This window comes from Rhincodon typus, chromosome 14 (genome assembly GCF_021869965.1).
Source record: "Rhincodon typus isolate 14 chromosome 14, sRhiTyp1.1, whole genome shotgun sequence".
Lineage (NCBI taxonomy): Eukaryota > Metazoa > Chordata > Chondrichthyes > Orectolobiformes > Rhincodontidae > Rhincodon > Rhincodon typus.
The window spans coordinates 70,395,163-70,416,946 of record NC_063345.1 but is presented as its reverse complement, the minus strand read 5'-3'; the positions used below and the strand labels follow the sequence as shown (position 1 = coordinate 70,416,946).

Sequence of the window (21,784 nt, the reverse complement as noted above, 5' to 3'; positions counted from 1 at the left end):
TCTTTACAATATTGCTCTCATATCTGACCCCAAGATGAGCATCTGACCTCACATCTACTCAATCACAAATACCAGAAATTTCAATCTCTAAAACTTCCCTTCTTTCCACCTCACCCTAGCTCATTTGCTGCTGAAACCCTTACCTGAGTCTGTGTTGCCTTAAACTTGACTCCAAAACTTAACCCTTGATTCCCCGACTCATCAAGAATCTGGTCCTGCACGCTCCTGTGATGGGAAACATCCTCTGAGCATTTACCTTGTCAAATACCTCAAGAATCCCATATGTTTCAATGAGATCACCTCTCAGTCTTCCAAAATCCAGTCAGTAGATTCTCTCTACCTATCTGCTCCTCTATCCACCTTCCATCATCGCCTCCTCCTCTCTCTCTTTATTTCAGAGTCCCCTTCCCCTCCCCCATTTCTGAAGAAGGGTCCAGGCCCGAAACATCAGCTTTCTTGCTCCTCTGATGCTGCCTGGCCTGCTGTGTTCATCCAGCTCTACACCTTGTTATCTCAGACTCCAGCATTGGCAGTTCCTACTATCGCTGAGTAGATTCTCAACCTGTTTAGCCTTTGCTTAGAAGATAACCCCTCCAAACCAGGGATCATCCCAGTTAATCTTCTGTGAAATGACTCCAATGAATTGATATATTTCCTTAAATAAGTGGACCAAAGCTGCCCACATTACTGCAGATGTGGTCTCTCCAGTGCTTTGTACAGTTGCCTAAGACATATATTCCGAATTCTTAATAAAAACCAAAAGAACTGTGGATGCTGTAAATCAGGAACAAAAACAAAGTTGCTGGAAAAGCTCAGCAAGTCTGGCAACATCTGTGAAGGAGAAAACAGAGTTAACGTTTCGGGTCCGGTGACCCTTCCTCAGAACTGATAGTGGCTGGGAAAACGTCAGTTTATATGCAGAAAATAAGGTGGGTGGGGTAGGGAGTAAATGATAGGATAGGGCCCAAAGAGAGAGAAAGACAGTTGGACAGACAAAGGAGTTGCTAACGATCAGGCTGGGAGGGTGAGTAGTTGTTAATGAGGACTGTTAGTGACTAACAACAGGGGGTGTGTAATGGCAGGCTATGTGGTAACAAAGCCTGGTGTGTGGGGTGGGGGGCTGGGATAGGGGAGAGTTTAGGCCCTGAAATTATTGAACTCAATATTGAGTCCGGAGGGCTGTAGGGTCCCCAAGCGGAAAATGAGGTGTTCCTCCAGCTTGCGTTGGGCTTCACTGGAACACTAGCAAGCCAGAGACAGAGATGTTGGCCAGGGAGCCGGGTGGTGCATTGAAGTGGCAGGCAACGGCTAGTTCAGGGTCTTTTTAGCAAGCAGGACATAGATGTTCTGCGAAGCGGTCGCCAAGTCTACGCTTCGTTTCCCCAATGTAAAGGACACCACATTGTGAGCAGCAAATGCAGTAGACTAGACTCTGGGAATTGCAGGTGAAGTGTTGCTTCACCTGGAAGGTATGTTTGGGCCCTTGGATACTGGGGAGGGAGGAGGTAAATGGGCAGGTGTTGCACCTTCGCCGGTTACAGGGGAAGGTGCCGTAGGGCTGTGGGGAGGTGTTGGGGATGAAGGAAGTGTGGACCAGGGTGTCCCGGAGGGAACGGTCCCTGCGGAAGGCGGACGAAGGAGGGGAGGGGAATATGTGTCTGGTGGTGGCATCTTGCTGGAGGTGGTGGAAATGGTGTCTGATAATCTTCTGGATGTGGATGCTGGTGGGATGATAGGTAAGGATAATGGGAACCCTATCGCTGTTGCGGGAGGGAAGAGAAGGGGTGAGGGCGGAAGTGCGGGAGATGGGTTGGACCTGGTTGAGGGCCCTGTCGACAACGGAGCTGGGGAAACTTTGGTTGAGGAAGACGGTGGACATTTCGGAGGCTCCCTTGTCGAAGTTGGCCTCATCTGAACATATGCAACAGAGACGGAGGAACTGAGAGATGGAGTCTTTACAGGAAGTGGGGTGTGAGGATGTATAGTCCAGGTAGCTGTGGGAGTCATTGGGTTTTGAAATGGATATTAGTGGCCAGTCTATCCCCAGAAATGGAAACAGAAATGTCGAGGAAGGGAAGGGAGGAGTCAGAGATAGATCAGGTGAAAGTGAGGGCAGGGTGGAAATTGGAGGCGAAATTCCGAATCCTTATACTGCAAGCACCTTGAAATAAAGGACAACATTCTGTTATCTTTCCTGATTACCTGTTGCAACTGTGTCCTGGCTTTCTGTGTTTTCTGCACAATTACCCTCAAGTCACTTTGTGTTGCATCTTTCTACAGTTTTCACCGTTTAAATAGTACTCTGAACTTTTGTTGTCTCCTCCAAAATGAACAACTTTACATTTTCCCAAATTATACTCTATCTGCCAACTTATTGTCCACTTATTCTATCAATATCTCTCTGTAAACTGTTTGTAACTCTCTCAGAACTTGACTGTTAGGCCTTTTCTATGAGATCCTCCCTCATTCTTCTAAACTTTTAGAGGGTGTTGTTTGGAACGACCGCGATGAGCTCACTGCCCATTAAGAATGGAGACAACTCATCCATTGGGCTGCATTAGCCTTTAACACATAATGTCTTATTGATGAGGTAGAGTGGCTGTGGAGAAGGAAAGAAATGGGAGCAAATCCTGCTCTCCGCATCTCACTAACTTTTGGAACATTCTGTCCCATGTGTCAAAGACCTGCTGCTCTGTTCAGTCCCATGAAGACCCAAGGCAGAAGTTCATCAAAACCCACATAATATTCCCCTGAATGGACTGCTGATCCCCACAAAGGGTGATATGCAGCAGGGAGAATGCACAGTCATCCTGTGCCTAGAGGAGGAGATGAAAACCAAAAGAACTGCAGATGCTGTAATTCAGGAGCAAAAACAGACATTTGGAAAAGCTCATCAGGTCTGGCAGCATCTGTAAAGAAAAAATCAGAGTTAATGTTTTGGGTCCGGCGACCCTTCCTCAGAACTGTTCCAAAGGAGGAGATGTTGTGAATTTCTACCCTAGCCTGACAGTGATGGATTTTATGAACTTGTATTACAGGTTATTATAAATGGACTTGCAAGTGGGAATCTCAAAATAATTGTAAAGCCAAACTGTGAAGAATTACTCAGTTCATCAGGACCTGGATATTGGCATTGTATGTGAGTATTATATTCCAGCACTTTCCCAGTGCTGGAATATAATACTCCCTTAAGTTGCCCCATTAGAACATAGAAAAGTACAGCACAGTACAGGCCCTTCGACCCACGATGTTGTGCCGACCTCTTATCCTACTCTAAGATCAAACTACCCTGCAAACACTAAGCTTTACTATCATCCATGCGCCTATCTAGAGTCGCTTGAATGTCCCTAATGTATCTGACTCCACTACTACTGCCGGCAACACATTCCACACACTACCACTCTCTGTAAAGAACCTAGCTCTGACATCTCCCCTAAACCTTCCTCCAATCACCTTAAAATTATGCCCCCTCCTAACAGTCATTTCCACCCTGGGCTATCCACTCTATGCCTCTCATCACCTTGTACACCTCTCAAGTCACCTCTCATCCTCCTTCGCTGCAATGAGAAAAGCCTGAGTTCCCTCAACCTTTCCTCATAAGATCTGCCCTCCAGTCCAGGCAGCATCCTGGTAAATCTCCTCTGCACCCTTTCTAAAGCTTCCACATCCTTCCTGTAATGAGGCAACCAAAACTGAAGACAATATTCCAAGTGTGGTCTAACCAGGGTTTTATAGAGCTGCAGCATAACCTCGCGACTCTTAAACTCAATTCCCCTGCCAATGAAAGCCAACACATCATATGCCTTCTTAACAACCCTATCAACTTGGGTAGCAACTTTGAGGGATCTATGGACATGGACCCCAAGATCTCTCTGTTCTTTCAAACTGTCGAGAATCCTGCCATTAACCCTGTATTCTGCATTCAAATTTGACCTTTCAAAATGAATCACTTCACATTTTTCTGGGTTGATTCCATCTACCACTTCTTTCCCCAGCTCTGCGTCCTGTCAAGGTCCCATTGCAACCAACAAGAGCCCTCCACACTATCCACAACTCCACCAACCTTTGTGTCATCGGCAAACTTACTAACCCACCCTTCCACTTCCTCATCCAAGTCATTTGTAAAGATCACAAAGAGCAGAGGTCCCAGAACAGATTCCTGTGGAGCACCACTGGTCACTGAGCTCCAAGTTGAATACTTTCCATATTCTACCATCCTCTGTCTTGTATTGGACAGCCAATTCTGTTTCTGGACAGCCAAATTTCCCGAAATCCCACCCCTCTTTACTTTCTGAATGAGTCTACCATGGGGAACCTTATCAAATGCCGTGCTAAAATCCATATACATCACATCCACTGCTCAGTGTTTTTTGTGTTTTGTGTTTTGTCACATCCTCAAAGAATTCAATAAGGCTTGGGATGCATGAGGCATGACCAGCCCCTCTCAAAGCCATGCTGACTATTTCTAATCAAACTATGCTTTTCCAAATAATCACAAATACTATCTCTCAGAATCCTCTCCAATAATTTGCCCACTACAGAAGTAAGACTGACTGGTCTGTAATTCCCAGGATTATCCCTATTCCCTTTCTTGATCAATGGAATAACATTTGCCAATCACCTTGAACTACTCCAGTGGACAGTGAGGAAGCCAAAGGCGCAGCAATGTCTTCCCTTGGTTCCCTTACAACCTCGGGCATAACTCGTCTGGCCCAGGGGACTTATCTATCCTCATGTTTTTCAAAATTTCTAGCACGTCCTCCTTCCTAACATCAACCTGTTCGAGCCTACCAGCCTGTTTCATGGTGTCCTCACAAACGTCAAGATCCCTCTCGTTGGTGAATACTGAAGCAAAATATTCATTAAAGACCTCCTCTACCACCTCCAACTCTGTGCACAAGTTCCCTCCACTATCCCTGATTGGCCCTACCCTCATTCTGGACATCCTTTTGTTCCTCACATAAGTATAGAATGCCTTGGGGTTTTCCTTAAACATACCTGCTAAGGCTTTTTCATACCCCTCCCAAGTCTATTCTTCAGTTCCTTCCTGGCTACCTTGTAGACCTCTAGAACCCTGTCCGATCCTTGCTTCCTCAACCTTAAGTAAGCTTTCTTCTTCCTCTTGACTAGATGTTCCACATGTCTTGTCGTCCAAGGTTCCTTCACCTTACCATCCCTTCCTTGCCACAGTGGAACAAACCTATACAGAACTCGTAGCAAATGCTCCCTAAACAACCTCCACATTTCTGTCGTGCATTTCCTTGAGAACATCTGTTCCCAATATATGCTCTGCAGTTCTTGCCTAATAGCATGATAATTCCCCCTCTCCCAATTAAATACTTTCCCATACTGTCTGCTCCTATCCCTCCCCATGACTATAGTAAAGGTCAGGGAGTTGTGACCACTATCACCGAAATGCTCTCCCACCGAGAGATCTGACACCTGGCCTGGTTCGTTGCCTAGCACTAAATCCTATATGGCCTCCCCTCTAGTCGGCCTATCTACATATTGAGTCTGAAATCTTTCCTGGACATACCTGACAAAATCTGCTGCATCCAAACTATTTGCACTTAGGAGGTTCCAGTTGATATTCAGGAAGTTGAAGTCACCTGTGACAGCAATCCTATTACTTCTGCACTTTTCCAAAAACTGCCTCTCAATCTGTTCCTCAGTGTCTCTGTTGCTACTGGGGGTTCTATAGAAAACTCCCAATAAAGTGGCTGCTCCTTTCCTGTTTCCGACTTCCACCCATACTGACTCAGTAGACAATCCCTCCTCGATGATCTCCCTTTCTGCAGCTGTGATACCATCCCTGATTAGCAATGCCACTCTCCCACCTCTTACCTCCCTCCCTCTTTCTTTTGAAACATCTAAACCCCAGAACATCCAACAACCATTCCTACCCCTGTGTTATCTAAGTCTCCATAATGGCCGCAACATCGTAACTCCAAGTACTGATCCATGCTCTAAATTCGTCACCCTTATTCTTAACACTTCTTGCGTTAAAATAGACACACTTTAACCTGTCACACTGACGGCAACTTTGCCCTATCGACTGTCTATCCTTCCTCACAGACTCTCTGCACACTATCAGCTGGTACTCCAGCTACCCCATCCTCTGATCCCTAGCTCCGGTTTCCATCCCCCTGCCAAACTAGTTTAAACCCTCCTGAAGAGCTCTAGCAAACCTCCTGCCCAGGAAATTGATGCCCCTCCAGTTTAGGTGCAACACCTACTTCTTGTACAGGACCCACCTTCCACAGAAGGTATCCCAATTATCCACATATCTGAAGCCCCCCACCTCCTACACCAGCTCTGTAGCTACGTGTTCAGCTGCACTCGCTCTCTATTCTTAGTCTCACTAGCCCGTGGCACCAGTAGTAATCCTGAGATTACTACTCTGCTCATCCTGTCTTTTACTTTGCAACCTAACTTCCTGTATTCGCTTTTCAGGACCTCATCCCTTTTCCTAGCTATGTCATTGGCACCAATGTGTACCACAACTTCTGGCTGCTCACCCTCCCCCTTAAGAATCCTGTAGACTCGATCCGAGACATGCCTGACCCTGGCACCCGAGAGGCAACATACCATCCAAAAGTCTCTTTCGGGACCACAGAATCTCCTGCCTGTTCCCCTAATCATTGAATCTCCTATCACTATCGCTCTCCTATTCTCCCCCATTCCCTTCTGAGCCATAGAGCCAGGCTCAGTGCCAGAGGCCTGGCCCCTATAGCTTCCCCTGGCAGGTGACAGCGACAAGGGAGGGACGTGAGGCTGGATGAGATGACGGCGACATGGGAGGAATGTGAGTCTGGAGGAATTTACAGAGATAGCAAGAGTTAGAATCATAGGGTTATGTAGCTTGGAAACAGACTTCTTTCCAACCAGACCATGGCGACCATAATTTCAAACTAAACTAGTCCCACCTGCCTGCACTTTTCCCATATCCTTCCAAACATTTCTCATTCATGAACTTGTCCAAATGTCTTTTAAACATTGTAACTATATCCATATCCACCACTTCCTCTGAAAGTCCAGTCCACACAGGAGCCACTCTCTGTGTAAAAAATAAAAATCCCCTAATATCTTTTTTTAAAAATCTTTTTCCTCTCACTTTAAAGAATATGTATCTTCATCTTGAAATCCCCCAACCTAGGGAAAGGACACCTGCCATTCTCCTTATCTATACCCTTTGTGATTTTCTAAACTTCTAATAAGATTACTCCTCAGCTCCAGTGAAAACAGTGCCAGTCCATTGAACCTCCCCTTATAACTCAAACCCTCCAATCCCAGCAACATCCGAGTAAATCTCTTCTGAACCCTTTCCAGCTTAATAATATCCTTCCAATAACAGGGCAACCAGAACTGGACACAGTACTCCAGAAGAAGCCTCACCAACACCCTGTACACCCTCAATATAATGTCCCAGCTCCTGTAGTCCAAGGTCTGAGCAATGAAGGCAGCGTGCTAAACATCATCTTAACTACCCTATCTATATGTGACACAAACTTCAAAGATCTGAACCCCTAGGTATCTCTGTTTTCCAACACTAACCAAAGCCCTACTTCTAATTGTGTAAGTCCTGCCCTTATTCGTTTTACCAAAATGCAATTCTTGCAATTATCCAAATTAAACTCCATCTGCCACTCTTCAGCTATTTGACTCAATTGATCAAGATCTCTTTGTAATCTTACAAAGAGATTACTGTTACTGTCCAGTATACCACCAATTTTGGTGTCACCTACAAACTTAATAACTATGCCTTCTATATTCTCATCTCACTCATTTATATAAATGACAAACAGAAGTGGACCCAGCACTGATCCCTGTGGAGCACCGCTGTCACAGGCCTTCAGTTCGAAAAACAACCCTTCATCACTCTGTCTCCTACTGTTAAACTAATTTTGTATCCAGTTGGCAAGTTCCCCCTGAATCACATGTGATCTAACTTTATGAATTAGCCTTCCATGCAGAATGTTGTCAAAAGATTTATGAAAGTCCAGTTATTCAATATCTACCACTCCGCCCTCATCAGTCTTCTCGGTTACTCCCTCAAAAAACTCAATCAAGTTTGTGAAACACCCTCTCACAAAGCCACACTGACTATCCCTAATCACTTCATGCCTCTCCAAATGCATATAAATCCTATCTTTCAGAATCACCTCCAACAACTTACCCACCACCAAAGTCAGGTTCGCAGGTCTATAGTTCCCAGGCTTCTCCTTGCATTTGTTGTTAAACAAAGGGGCAACATTAGTCACTCTGCAGTCATCATGCACCTCACCCGTAATTGTAGATCATACAAATATTTCTGCAAGTGGCCCCACAATTTCCTCCCTTGCTTCTCACAATGTCCTGGGATACACTAGATCAGGTCCTGGAGATTTATCCACCTTTGGATTTCTAAGACTTTCAGCACATTCTCTTCTGTAATGTGTGAACTGTTTCCAAAACTTCAATATTTAATTCCCTGAGTTCTCTAGCCTCCATTTCTTTCTCCACAGTAAAAACTATGCAGACTATTTATTTAATATCTCTCCCATCTCCTGAGAATTAACACAAAGATGACCTCTTTGATCTTTAAGAGGGCTCTACTGTCTCTCTAGCTGCTATCTTGCTCTTAATGTACTCGTTGAATCTCTTTGGATTATCTTTAACCTTATTTGCCAAGGCTATCGCATATTCTCTCTTTGCCTTCCTGGTTTCCCTCTTAAGAATGCCCCTACGCTCTTGATACTGTTCAAGAGATTTATTTGAACCCAGTTGTCTGTACCTGATGTATGACTCTTTTTAATCTTGACTAGAGCCTCAATATCTTTATTCATCCATTGTTTTCTAATCCTAACAGCCTGACTGTTCACTCTAACACATAGTGCCTCCAAACTCATGTTGTCACACTTTTGAAAGCCTCCCACTTAGCAGACGTCCCTTTACCTACAAACAATCTACCGCAATCAACTTCTGAAAGTCCTTGTCTCATAGTATTAAAATTTGCGTTATTCCAATTAAAACCTCTCATTTTTATGGAAGGCTTATCATTTTCCATAACTATTCTAAAACAGAGAATTTTGATTACTAGACCTAAAAGTGTTCTCCTACTATCACTTCAGTCACTTGCCCTGCCTATTACCCGAGAGAATGTCAAGTTTTGCTCCTTCTCTGCTAGGACAGTTTACATCTTGATAAAGAAAATTTTCTTGAACTCATTTAATAAATTCTTCAAACCTTTAACGCTATGGTAGTCCCAGTCAATGTTTGGAAAAATGAAATCACCTGCTATTACAACATTATTATTCTGACACATATCTGAAATTTCTCTTCACATTTGCTCATCAGTTTTGCACTGACTATTTAAGGGTCTATAGTACAATCCCATCAAGATAATCATTCCTTTTATTTGAAAAACTCTGTAAACAAACTTTTAAAAAAAAAGTCCACCCAGTGATTTAAAAAGATCTTTTTCTTTATTTGTTCAGATGATGAGGACATTAATGGCTGGGCCAGCATTCATTACTCATTGTTAATTGCTCAGAGGGCAGTTGAGAGTTGAGAGTCACATTGCTGTGAGTTTGGAATCACATGTAGGCCAGACCAGGTAAGAATGGCAGTTTCCTTTTTAAAAGGATATTAGTGAACCAAATGGGCTCTTCCTGACAATAAACAAGGATTTCATGGTCATCATTAGACTTTTAATTTGAACCCATGTCCCCAGAAGATTACTAGGGTCTCCACATTACTAGTCTAGTGAAAACATCATTAGGTCATCGCCTTCCTTTTCAGCGATGCTTTTAAAGAAAAAAACTGTCCTTCTACGCGTATAATTTGAGAAAAGAACTCAGCCGTCCTTGTGTAGACCTCTCCAAAACGTCTGTTAACAGAACTCTGAAAACAATACCACGCACATTTTTGGGGTTTTTATTTGTGTTTTTGATACAAAAGAACCAAAAATGAATGAAAATAAAAATGTTCTACCATGGAAATGTAATTTCTGAGGCTGAAGAGGATTACAGTGTTGGGGAGGGCTGAGAGGCTGGACGGGGATTACAGAGATGGGGAGGGCTGTGTGAGACCACAGAAGGTTATCGTCGAAATAGCACTGTGGTGCACTTACAGCACGTGAACTGCAGCATTTCAAGAAGGCAGTTCACTACCTCTTTCTCCAAACCAAATAATGATGCCCAATAAATACCGATCTAGTCAGCAAAGACCACACCCGATGAATAAAACCAAGGAGTGAGCTCTCCCAGCTGACTGGCTTTGAAGTTGCATGCCTCTCTGGAAATGGAGTTGGGACAAAAGAAAAACAAACAGTGACATTTCATAGGTGACCTTGGAGAGATCTCATTATCAGAACTACCCACACCAGGGATCAGCTCAGTGGTTTTATGTCTCTTAAAACATAAGTCTTAATTTTTTTTTGTTAGTAAATCTACAACATTGAGTAAGGTGAAGGTTTGTTTTTAAGATGTGTCTTACTTTCGCTTGATGACATTTTTTAAACATAAATCACAGGTACTAAGCTATTCCAGAGTAGTGTTTTTCGAAGAGTAAGACTGTCCCTTTTTTGGGTTTGTAGATTGTTAAGGTGCAGAGATGGTCATTCGTAGAGCGATGTACTCCTCCTGTCAGATCTGGGAGATTAGGGAGAATTTCAGTGATCCTGACGATTATGGCAGCAGGAAGTGTGGTTGCAAATCCTATTGGATCAGTTGGAGCGACAGTTAAAGGCAATGAGCAATTTATAGGAGCCGGGGGTGTGATAGATAGTAGTTTCAAGAATGTAGAAAAATTGCATGTACAGTCAGGTAGATGGGTTATTTCTAGGAAAGATAGGAGAGGTAGCCAGGTAGTGCAGAAGTCTCCTGTGGCTATCCCCATCTCGAACAAGTATGCTGTTTTGGACAATGCAGGTGTGATAGATTTTCAGGGGAATGTAGCACTGACAACCAGGTTACTGGTACCAAGACTAGCTCGACTGTAACAAAGGGTACTTGAGGTTCCAAGTGATTGAATGTGATAAGAAAGATAGAAAGGGGGACTAGAGATGAGGGGGAGTGGTTGTTTTTGATTAGGGATAATATTAAGGCTGTACTTGGTGAAATATTCCTGGGAGTACGTCCAGAGAAGTTATTTGAGTGGAACTTAGTCAGAGGCACAGACTGCTGTTTATGCAGCCGTCAGAGAGACATCAGAATGGTGTGTTCCTTCCCTGGTGCCAGGATCAAGGATGTATCAGAGGGGGTGCAGACTATTCTCAAAGGGGAGAATGACCAGTAGGAGGTCATTGTACATTGGTACCAGTGACATAGGAAGAGAAAAGGATGAGGTCCTAATGAGAGAATGTAGGAAATTAGGCTGGAGGTTAATAAGTAAGTCCTCGTGGATAGTAATATCTGGATTACTCCCGGTGCCACATGCTAATGAGAATAAGAATAGCAGGATAGAGCAGATGAATGCATGGCAGAGGAGTTGGAGAAGGATTCACATTTTTGGATCATTGGAATCTCTTCTGGGGTAGAATTGACCTGTTTAAGAAGGATGGATTGTACCTGAATTGGAAGGGGACAAATATCCAGGCAGAGAGATTTGCTAGTGCTACTCGGGAGGCGTTAAACCAGTAAGGGAGTGAGGGTAAACCCAAAGAGATAGTGAGAAAAGAGATACATCTGAAGCTGGTACAAGTGAGAAGTCCAACAGTCAAGGCAGGTAGGATCAAGGCGGAGAACGAGATAGGACTGACAAGTTAGACTGCATTTATTTCAATGCAAGAGGCGTGACAGGTAAGGCAGATGAGCTCAGGGCATGGTTGGGAACATGGGACTGGGATATCTTAGCTATTACAGAAATATGACTCCGGAATGGATAGAACTGGCAGCTTAATGTTCCAGGGTATAAGAAAGATAGAAAGGGGGACTAGAGATGAGGGGGAGTGGTGTTTTTGATTAGGGATAATATTATGGCTGTACTTAGTGAAATATTCCTGGGAGTACGTCCAGAGAAGTTATTTGAGTGGAACTTAGAAATAAGAAATGGATGATCACTTTATTGGAATTGTACAATAGATACCCCCTAATAATCAGTGGGAAATTGAGAAGCAAATTTTTGGGGAGATCTGTTATTTGTAAGAATAATAAGGTTCTAATGATAGGTGTTTTTAACTATCCAAACATAGATTGGGGCTGTCGAATTGTTAAGGGCTTGGATGGAAAATTATTTGTTCAGTGTGTACAGGAAAATGTTCTGATTGAGTTTGTAGAATGTACCTACTAGAGAAGGAGCAAAATGTGACCTTCTCTTGGGAAATAAGGGAGGGCAAGTGACTGGCTTATCAGTGGGATTGGCACTTCAGCACCAGAGATCTCACGGTATGTGGCTCAGTGGTTAGCACTACTGCCTCAGCACCAGAGACCTGGGTTTGATTTCACCCTCTGGTGACTGTCTGTGTGGAGTTCACACATTCTCCCCATGTTTGCGTGGGTTTCCTCCAGGTGCTCCGGTTTCCTTCCGCAGTCCAAAGCTGTGCAGGTTACATGAATTAGTCAGGCTCAATTGCCCGTAGTGTCCAGGGATGTGCAGGTTAGGTGGATCAGCCATGGGAAATGCAGGGTTACTGGGATTGCGTAAGAGGCTGTTCAGAGGGTTGATGCGGACTTATAGGCAGAATGGCCTGCTTCCACGCTTGTAGAGATTCTATGATAATTCCATTATTTTTAAAGTAGTTATGGAAAGGCTAGACCAGATCGAAATGTCGAAGTTTTAAATTAGGCGAAGGCCAGTTTTGATGGGACAAGGCAAGAACTTTCAAAATTTGATTGGGGGACCCTGTTCACAGGTAAAGGGATGGCTGGAAAGTGGCAACATAAGAGCATAAGAAATAGCAGTAGTTGGCCATCTGGCCTGTCAAGCCATTCAATAAGATTGTGACTGATCTTTTCATGGACTCAGCTCCACTTTCCTGCCCACTCACCATAACCCTTAATTCCTTTACTGTTCAAAAATCTACCTTTTGCCTTAAAAACATTCAAGAAGGTAGCCTCAACTGCTTCACTCAGCAGGGAATTCCATAGATTCACAGCCCTTTAGCTTGAAGAAGTTCCTCCTCAACTCGGTCCTAAATCTGCTCCCCCTTATTTTGAGGCTTTGCTCTCTACTTCTCCCACCAGTGGAAACAACCTCTCTTCATCATCTATCTTATCAATTCCCTTCATAATATTATAGCTTTCTGTAAGATCCTCCCACCTCATTCTTCTAAATTCCAATAGTGTAGTACTGCTACTACTGAATCTCTTCTCATAAGCCAACCTTCTCAATTCCAAAACCAACCTAGTAAACCTCCTCTGCACTCCATCCAGTGCCACTACATCCTTGCTGAAGTAAGGAGACCAAAACGGCACGTAGTACTCCAGGCATAGCCTCATCAGCACCCTATACTGCAGCATAACCTCCCTGTTTGTAAACTCCATCCCTCTAGCAATGAAGGACAATATTTCATTTGCTGTCGTAATTACCTGCTGCATCTGCAAACCAACATTTTGTGATTCCTGCACAAGGACACCCAGGCCTGTCTGCACAGCACCATGCTATAATTTTTCACCATTTACATAATAGTCCAGTTTGTTGCTATTCCAACCAAAATGAATGACCTCACATTTACTAATATTGTACTCCAACTGCCAGACTCTTGCCCACGCACTTAACCTACCTATATCCCTCTGCAGACTTAGAGTGGCCCCTGCACACTTTGCTCTACCAATCATCTTAGTGTCATCTGTGAACTCTGACTCACTACACTTGGTCCCAACTCCAAATCATCTGTGTAAATTGTAAATAATTGCGGTCCCAACACTAATTCAAACACCCATTTATCCCCACTCTTTGCTTGCTGTACATTAACCAATCCCCTATCCATGCTAATAAATTACCTGTAGTGCCATGCATCTTTATCTTATGCAGCAGCCTTTTGTGTGGCAGTTTGTCGAATGCCTTCTTGAAATCCAAATACACCACATCCACTGGTTCCCCGTTGTCCACCACACTTGTAATATCCTCAAAGAATTCCAGTCAATAATTTTAAACATGACCTGCCTCTAATGACTCTGTGCTGCACCTGCATGATGGGACAACTTCTATCTAGATATCTCGCTATTTCTCCTTTGATAGATTCAAGCTTTTTCCCCACTGCAGAAGTTAAGCTAATGGGTCCATAGTTACCCGCCTTTTTTCAAAATAGTGACATCACGTTTGCTGCTTTGTTGCTAGAATTGTCCCAGAGTCCAGGAAATTTTAGTGAATCACCACGGGCACATTTGCTATTCCCCCCGCCATCTCTTTTTGCCCCCTGGGATGTGTTCAGTCAGGGCCAGGGGACCTGTCTACCTTTAGCCCATTAGCTTGCCCAACAATACCTCTTTAGTGATAATGATCATTTCAATGTCCTCGCCTGCCATTGCCTCCATAGATTTTCAAAAATGAGACAACGAGAGTACAGAGACAGTATGTCGTATTAAGGGCAAGACTGTTAGGTGAGGAGGATGCTGGATGACTAGACAAATTGAGGCTCTGGTCAAGAAAACAAAGAAGACATATGTCAGGTATGGACAAGTGGGTTTGACTGAATCCCTAGAGCAGTATAAGTGCAGTAGGAGTATACTTGAGGGAAATCAGGAGGGCAAAAAAGGGGACATGAGATATCTTTGGGAAATAAGTTTAAGGAGAATCCAAAGAGAGTCTACAAATACATCAAGGATAAAAGAGTAACTAGGCAGAGAATAGGGACCCTTAAAGATCAGCAAGGCCGTTGATGGAACTGCAGGAGGTGGGAGAGATACTGTATGACTACTTCATGTCAGCTTCTACTGGAAAAGGACGTGGAAGCTAGAGAATTTGGAGAAATAAATAGTGATAACTTGAAAAGTGTCCATATTACACAGGAACAGGTACTGCATGTCTTAAATTGCATAAAGGTGGCTAAATCCCTGGCATCTGATGAGGTGAATCCCAGAATTTTTTGGGAAGCTGGGTAAGTGATTGCTCGGGCCTTGCTGAGATATTTGTATCATCAATAGCCACAGATGAAGTGCGGGAAATTAGGTGCCATTATTTAAGAAAGGAAGCAAGGAAAGGCCAGGGAACAATAGACCAGTTGAGCCTGAAGTCAGTTGTAGGCAATTTGTTGGAAGGGATGCTGAGGGACAGAATTTACATGTATTTGGCAAGGCAAGGAATGATTAGGGATCGTCAACGTGGCTTTGTGCATGGAAGTCGTATCTCACTAACTTGGATTGAGTTTTTTGAAGAACTGACAAAGAAGATTAATGAAGGCAGAGCTGTGGATGTTATCAATATGGACTTCAGAAAGACATGGCTAACGTGGAAAACAGGGAGAGCTAGCCATTTGGATATAAAATTGGCTTGAGGGTGGGAGACAGAGGCTAGAGGTGGAGGGTTGCTTTTCAGACTGGAGCCGTGTGGTCAGCAGTGTGCTGTAAGGATCGACGCTGGGTCCACTGCTTTTTGTCATTTATGTAAATGATTTTGATGTGAATATGAGGTATGGTTAGTAAGTTTACAGAAAACACTAAAACTGGAGGTGCAGTGGACAGTGAAGAAGATTACCTCAGAGTACAATGGGACCTTGATCAAATGGGCAAATGGGCGAGGAGTGGCAGATGGAGTTTAATTTAGGTAAATATGAAGTGCTGCATTTTGGCAAGGCAAATCAGGGCAGGACTTATACACTTAATGGTAAGGTCCTGGGGAGTGTTGCTGAACAAAGACCTTGGGATGCAAGTTCCTTGAAAGTGGAGTCACACGTAGGCAGGGTATGAAGAAGGCTTTTGGTACACTTGCCTTTGTTGGTCAGTGCATTGCATATTGAAGTTGTAACATCATGTTGCGGCAAAACGGGACATTGGTTAGGCCACTTCTGGAATTCTGCATTCAGTTCTGGTCTCCCTGCTCTAGGAAAGATGTTTTGAAACTTGAAAAGGTTCACAAAAGGCTTGCAAAGATGTTTCCAGGGTTGGAGGGTTTGAGCTATAAGGAGAGGCTGAAAAGACTGGGGCTATTTTCACTGGACCATTGGAGACTGAGAGGTGACTTTATGGAAGTTTATAAAATCATGAGGGGCATGGGTAGGGTAGACTAGATTTATTTAGGATATCTACTTGGCTTGGACAAATTGGACCAAAGAGTCTGCTTCTGTGTGGTGCAGCCCTCTGACTCTAATAAGTTAAAATTAGGATGGGCTTCTCTTTTGTGGAGAGGTAGCAGAAGATCAGATAATTATCCTTGGAGCTGAGAAGGTTAAGCAGTGGGTCAGACTGCATCCGAGGAGTAGCGAAGTCAACATTTTGGTGACAAAGGGTTTCAGCTCGAACCGTTGACTTCCCTGCTCCTCGGACGCTGTCTGACCTGCTGTGCTTTTCCAGCTCCGCATATATTGACTCTAGCTTCCAACATCTGCAGTCTGACTGTCTCTGAGGTTAAGCAGTGATTTAATCCAGGTGCAGATTTGTTTCCAGGATATTTAATTTGCAGAGAGAGAGAGGGTGGCTCGTTGGCTCAGTGGTTAGCACTGCTGCCTCATAGCACCAGGGACCCGAGTTCGATTCCACCCTCGGGTGACTGTCTATGTGGAGTTTGCACACTCTCCCCGTGTCTGTGTGGGTTTCCTCCAGGTGCTCTGGTTTCCTCCCACAGTCCAAAGATGTGCAGGCTAGGTGGATTAGCCATGCTAAATTGCCCATAGTGTTCAGGGATGTGTAGATTAGGTGGGTTATAGGGGATGGGTCTGGGTGGGATGCTCTTGAGGGTTGGTATGGACTTGTTGAGCCGCAGGTATTCCATGAAAGCTGAATATAGGAAGATAGAAGATACTTTAAAATGTAGGTCCTCAAATGTAATAATGTCAGACTTACTCCCAGTGCCATATGCTTGCAAAAGCAGGAATAAGAGGATAGATCAGATGAATGTGTGGTTAGAGAAAGGTGTAGCAGAGAACTGTTTAGATTCTTAAGCATTAGGGCCATTTCTGAGTTAGATGGGAACTGTACAAGCCAGACCGATTGCCCCTGGGCAAAGCTGGGATAAATATCCTTTTGGGGCCTTTTGTCAGTTCTGTTGGTGAGGTTTTAAATGAGTATAGCAGGGGAATGGGAACCAAAGTGTAGTTTGAATGGGTCATATTCAGATCAGGAAGTGCAAGGTATAATTTTAGTTAGTGATGGAGTCAGCAGCTCAGAAAGACAAAAGAAAGAAGGATTAAACAAAGATCAAGACTCTCTTTGTACATCAGTCCCGACATCCCAGGAATCAGTCTGGTGAATCTCCTTTTCACGCTCTCAATAGCCAGGGCATCCATCCTTTGGAAAGGAAAACAAAGGTGCACACAGTATTCCAGGCGTGGTTTCACTAAAGCCCTTACAGAAAGGCATCCCTGCTCCTGTACTTGAATCCTCTCACTATGAAGCCCATTGTATCATTTGCATTCTTCACTGCTTGCCACTCCTACCTGAGTCTCAAAGTTGTTGAACATAATGACCCCATCATATCCATTCTGATCATCAAGCACCTACTTACTGTTGTCCCATTTTCTGGCACTCTGCGTGTAACCTATATCGTAGCGCCTTGTAAGATCATCTGAACACTTCAAGGTTGCAATCTGTCACCATTTCTGCCAGACCTGCTGCTCAGCACATTTGTTTTTCTTTCATATTTCCACCATTTTACTTAAGCACTTAGAGTCAGAGTTAGACAGCACGAAACAGACCTTTCAGTTCAACTTGTCCATCTCGACCTGATATCCTAAACTGATCTAGTCCCATTTGCGAGCATTTGGCCCGTATACCTCTGAACACTTCCAATTCATGTACCCATCCAGATGCCTTTTAACTGTTGTAATTATACCTGTGTCCACCACCTCTACTGGCAGCTCTTTCCATACACGCACCAACCTCTGAGTAAAAAGATTGCCCCTCAGGTTCCTTTTAAATCTTTCCTCTATCACCTTAAACCAATGTCCTCTAGTTTTGAACTCGCTGAACCTGGGGAAATAAAGACCTTGGCTATTTGCCCTATCCATACTCCCATATAAGATAACCCCTCAGCCTCTGACACTCCACGGAAAAAGCCCCAGCCTATTCAACCTCTCCCTTTATCTCAAACTCTCCAATCCTAGCAATAATCTCGTAGATCTTTTCTGAAACCTTTCAAGTTTAACAACGTAGAGTCATTGAGATGCAGAGCATGGAAATAGATCCTTCAGTCCAACTCATCCATGCCAATCAGCTCATTCTGCACGTGCACCACCCTCTGCGTAAAGAAAGTTCCCCCTTAGGTCTCTTTTAAGTCTTTCCCCTCTCACGTTAAGCCTATGCCGTCTCATATTAGACTCCCCTACCCTGGGAAAAAGACCTTGACTATTCACCCTACCAATGCTCCTCACAATTTCATAAACATCAATAAGGTCACCCCGTAGTCTCCAAAGCTCAGGGAAAATAGGCACAGCGTATTCAGTCTCTACCCATAGTTCAATTACGCCAACCCTAGCAACATTCTTGTAAATCTTCTCTGAACTCTTTCAAGTTTCACATCTTTCTAATAGCAGAGAGACCAGAACTGAAAGTAGTATTCCAAAAGCGGCCTGACCAATGTCCTGTACAGCTGCCACATGACCTCCCAATTCCAAGACTCAATGCACTGACCAATAACAGCTGGCGTACCAAATGCCTCCTTCATTGTCTTGTCTATCTGCGACTCCACTTTCAAGGAACTATGAACCTGTACTCCAAGGTCTCTTTGTTCAGCAACACCTCCCAGGAACTTCACATTAAGTGTACAAATCCTGCCATGATAACATTTTTCCAAAATCAGGGATACTAGAATTGAACGAGTATTCTAAAACTGGCCTGGCCAATGTCCTATAAGCCGTTACATGACCTCCCTACAATAGAATCCCTAGAATCCCTACAATATGGAAGCAGGCCGTTTGGCCCACGATTCCACACCAACCATCCAAAGAGCATCCCACCCTATCCCTTTAACCGTGTATTTCCCATGGCTACTCCACCTAACCCGCACATCTTTGGATATGGAAGGAAACTGGAGCACACAGAGGAACCCCACACAGACACGAGGAGAATGTGTAAACTCCACAGAGTTGAATCAAACCTGGGTCTCTTTATTGATCAATGCACTGATCAATAAAGATAAGCATGCTAACCACTGTCTTAAGCACCCGATCCACGTGAAACTACACTTTCCAGGAACTATGCGCTTGTTTTTAGCCATTCGGAGGGTATGGGGAGAAAACAGGAACAGGATTCAGTTGTAGATCTATAAAATGTCGCTGTTTTATGCCTGTCTCTCCCACCTCTATCTCTTTCTATAGTTTTGAGCAAACACTGACTGGTTCCCTTCCCTGAAGGACATTTATGAACCAGTCAGTTTTAAAGATAATCCAGCATTTTTCCTAAATATCATCTCCAGAAGTGACCAGATTAATTTCTGTCAGTTTCACAACCTGTGTGTTCTTCTGGTTTCTTCTAATGCATTTGTTTTTTGTTTGAAAGGTTGTTTTGCAATGAGGGATTTCAAATGAAACCACATCCAGATCTGACAGTCACTCTTTATCATACCCTCACTATCTCAGGATTTTGAACATTGAAGGAAAAAGCACCGTTCACACTGGGGAGAAGCACATATCGTCGTTGTGTGTGCAAGAGTCTGTGAAGATTCATCTGACATGTCCAAACGCCAGCGCAGTCACAGGAAGGAGAGACTGTGGAAATGTGGTGACTGTGGGATGGGATGTCTTTACCCATCCCACCTGGAAATGCACCAACGCAGTCACACTGGGGAGAAGCCATTCATCTGCTCTGATTGTGGGATGGGATTCACTCGGTCATCCAACCTGCAGACACACCAGCGAGTTCACACTGGGGAGAGACCATTCTCCTGCTCCCTGTGTGGTATGGGATTCACTCGGTCATCCAACCTGCGGATCCATCAGCGAATTCACACTGGGGAGAAACCATTTACCTGCTCCCAGTGTGGGATGGGATTCACTCAGTCATCCCACCTGCGGTCCCACCAGTGGATTCACACCGGGGAGAGACCATTCACCTGCTCTGCTTGTGGGAAGGGATTTGCCCTGTCATCCAGCCTACTGAGACATCAGCAAGTTCATTCTAGGGGGAGACTGTTCACTTGCTCCCAGTGTGGGATGAGATTCACTCAGTCATCCAGCCTGCAGATTCACCAATGCAGTCACACTGGGGAGAAACAGTTTGCTTGTTCCGATTGTGAGAAGGGATTCACTTTGTCACCCAACTTGCGGAAACACCAGCAAGTTCACACTGAGAGACCATTTACCTGTTCTGAATGTGGGAAAGGATTCACTCAGTCATCCAGCCTGCGGAAACACCAGCGAGTTCACACTGGGGAGAAATTATTCACTTGCTCTGTGTGTGGAAAGGGATTCATTCAGTCATCCAGCCTACGGAAACACCAGCGAGTTCACGCTGAGGAGAGACCATTCACCTGTTCTGAATGTGGGAAAGGATTCGTGCAGTCATCCAGCCTGCTGATCCACCAGCGAGTCCACACGGGGGAGAGACCATTCACCTGCTCCCAGTGTGGGATGGGATTCACTCAGTCATCCAGCCTGCAAATACACCAGCGAGTTCACACTGGAGAGAAACCATTCACTTGCTCCCTGTGTGGGAGAGGGTTCAGTCGGTCATCAAACCTCCGGAGACACCAGCGAGTTCACACTGGGGAGAAACCATTCACCTGCTCCGATTGTGGGAAGGGATTTAACCAGTCATCCCACCTGCTGAAACACCAGCGAGTTCACACTGGGGAGTAGCATTCACTCAGTCAACTCACCTGCTGATGCACCAGCATGTTCAGTCTGGGGAGAGACCATTCACTTGTTCCGTAAGTGGGAAGGGATTCACTCTGCAATCCAAACTGCTAACACAGCAGTGAAATGACACTAGGTGCATCTCCTGCTCTGTTGTGTAAAAGGATTTGCTATTTGCAAATACACCAGAAAATTCACGAAGAACCACAGGTGAAGGGTTCTGCTTTTACTTACAACAAGCAATGAACCATCATCATTGGACCGTTTGTATTGATATTATTAAAACCCTGCTCTATTTAAAGTTCTGGTATTGTCAGTAAAATGTTGATACAATTATGTATCTGTATGGTAAGTTTTGAAAATGATCACAGTATCGCTGTACATCAACACATTTATACTGGATAAAGACTGTCCACCTGCATATTGTTTGTAAAGTGAGTTAGTGGTTCATCAAGACTGCTTAAACAGCAATGAGTTCCCCAGTAACTGTCAGTGTTGGGTTTTGATGATGTTGTCTGTATCCAAACACCATTTTCTGGACCTGTTTCTGATGATGTTTGTAAACGCCACTGGTTCATTGACTTATTTGGGATAAAGATATACAAATCAGCTTTTCATTAAAACTACATTGCATCAGATCTGCCTCATTTTGAGTGCCTTAGAGATAAGGTAACCATGCGTAGCCTTCATGTGAGCGGTTGGGAAAAGGCATATCCAGAGTGAGATATAGCTTGTAATGCTAGAAATTTAGTTACAAGTGCTGTGAGGCTGGGTGTAACCTAAATTGGCAAGGGTATGGAATCCAGAGAGAATGTCCAAAAGGGTGGTAAGAAGAAAAGGAAAGAATCAACAAGTGAGTCAGTAAGGCATCGACATTACAGGCTGGTTAAGGTACAAGGGAATTTGACATGGTTGGAA

General features: G+C 44.1%; 1 protein-coding gene across 4 annotated transcripts in view; it reads left to right on the top strand.

The window, feature by feature from the left end:
• LOC109922680 (zinc finger protein 239-like) overlaps nucleotides 1-21,502 on the top strand; it is a 28,511-nt gene extending 7,009 nt beyond the window's left edge. The window contains exons 4-5 of one of the 4 annotated variants that reach the window (XM_048605488.1): nucleotides 9,477-9,595; nucleotides 19,652-21,502. In XM_048605488.1, coding sequence (XP_048461445.1) covers nucleotides 19,745-20,869 — 1,125 coding nt within the window. In that variant the 5' untranslated portion in view covers nucleotides 9,477-9,595; nucleotides 19,652-19,744 and the 3' untranslated portion in view covers nucleotides 20,870-21,502. Of the gene's footprint in view, nucleotides 1-9,476; nucleotides 9,596-19,571 lie in introns of all 4 variants that reach the window. The other 3 variants (XM_048605486.1, XM_048605487.1, XM_048605485.1) reach the window with 3 other exon arrangements.
• Nucleotides 21,503-21,784: the final 282 nt, after the last annotated feature.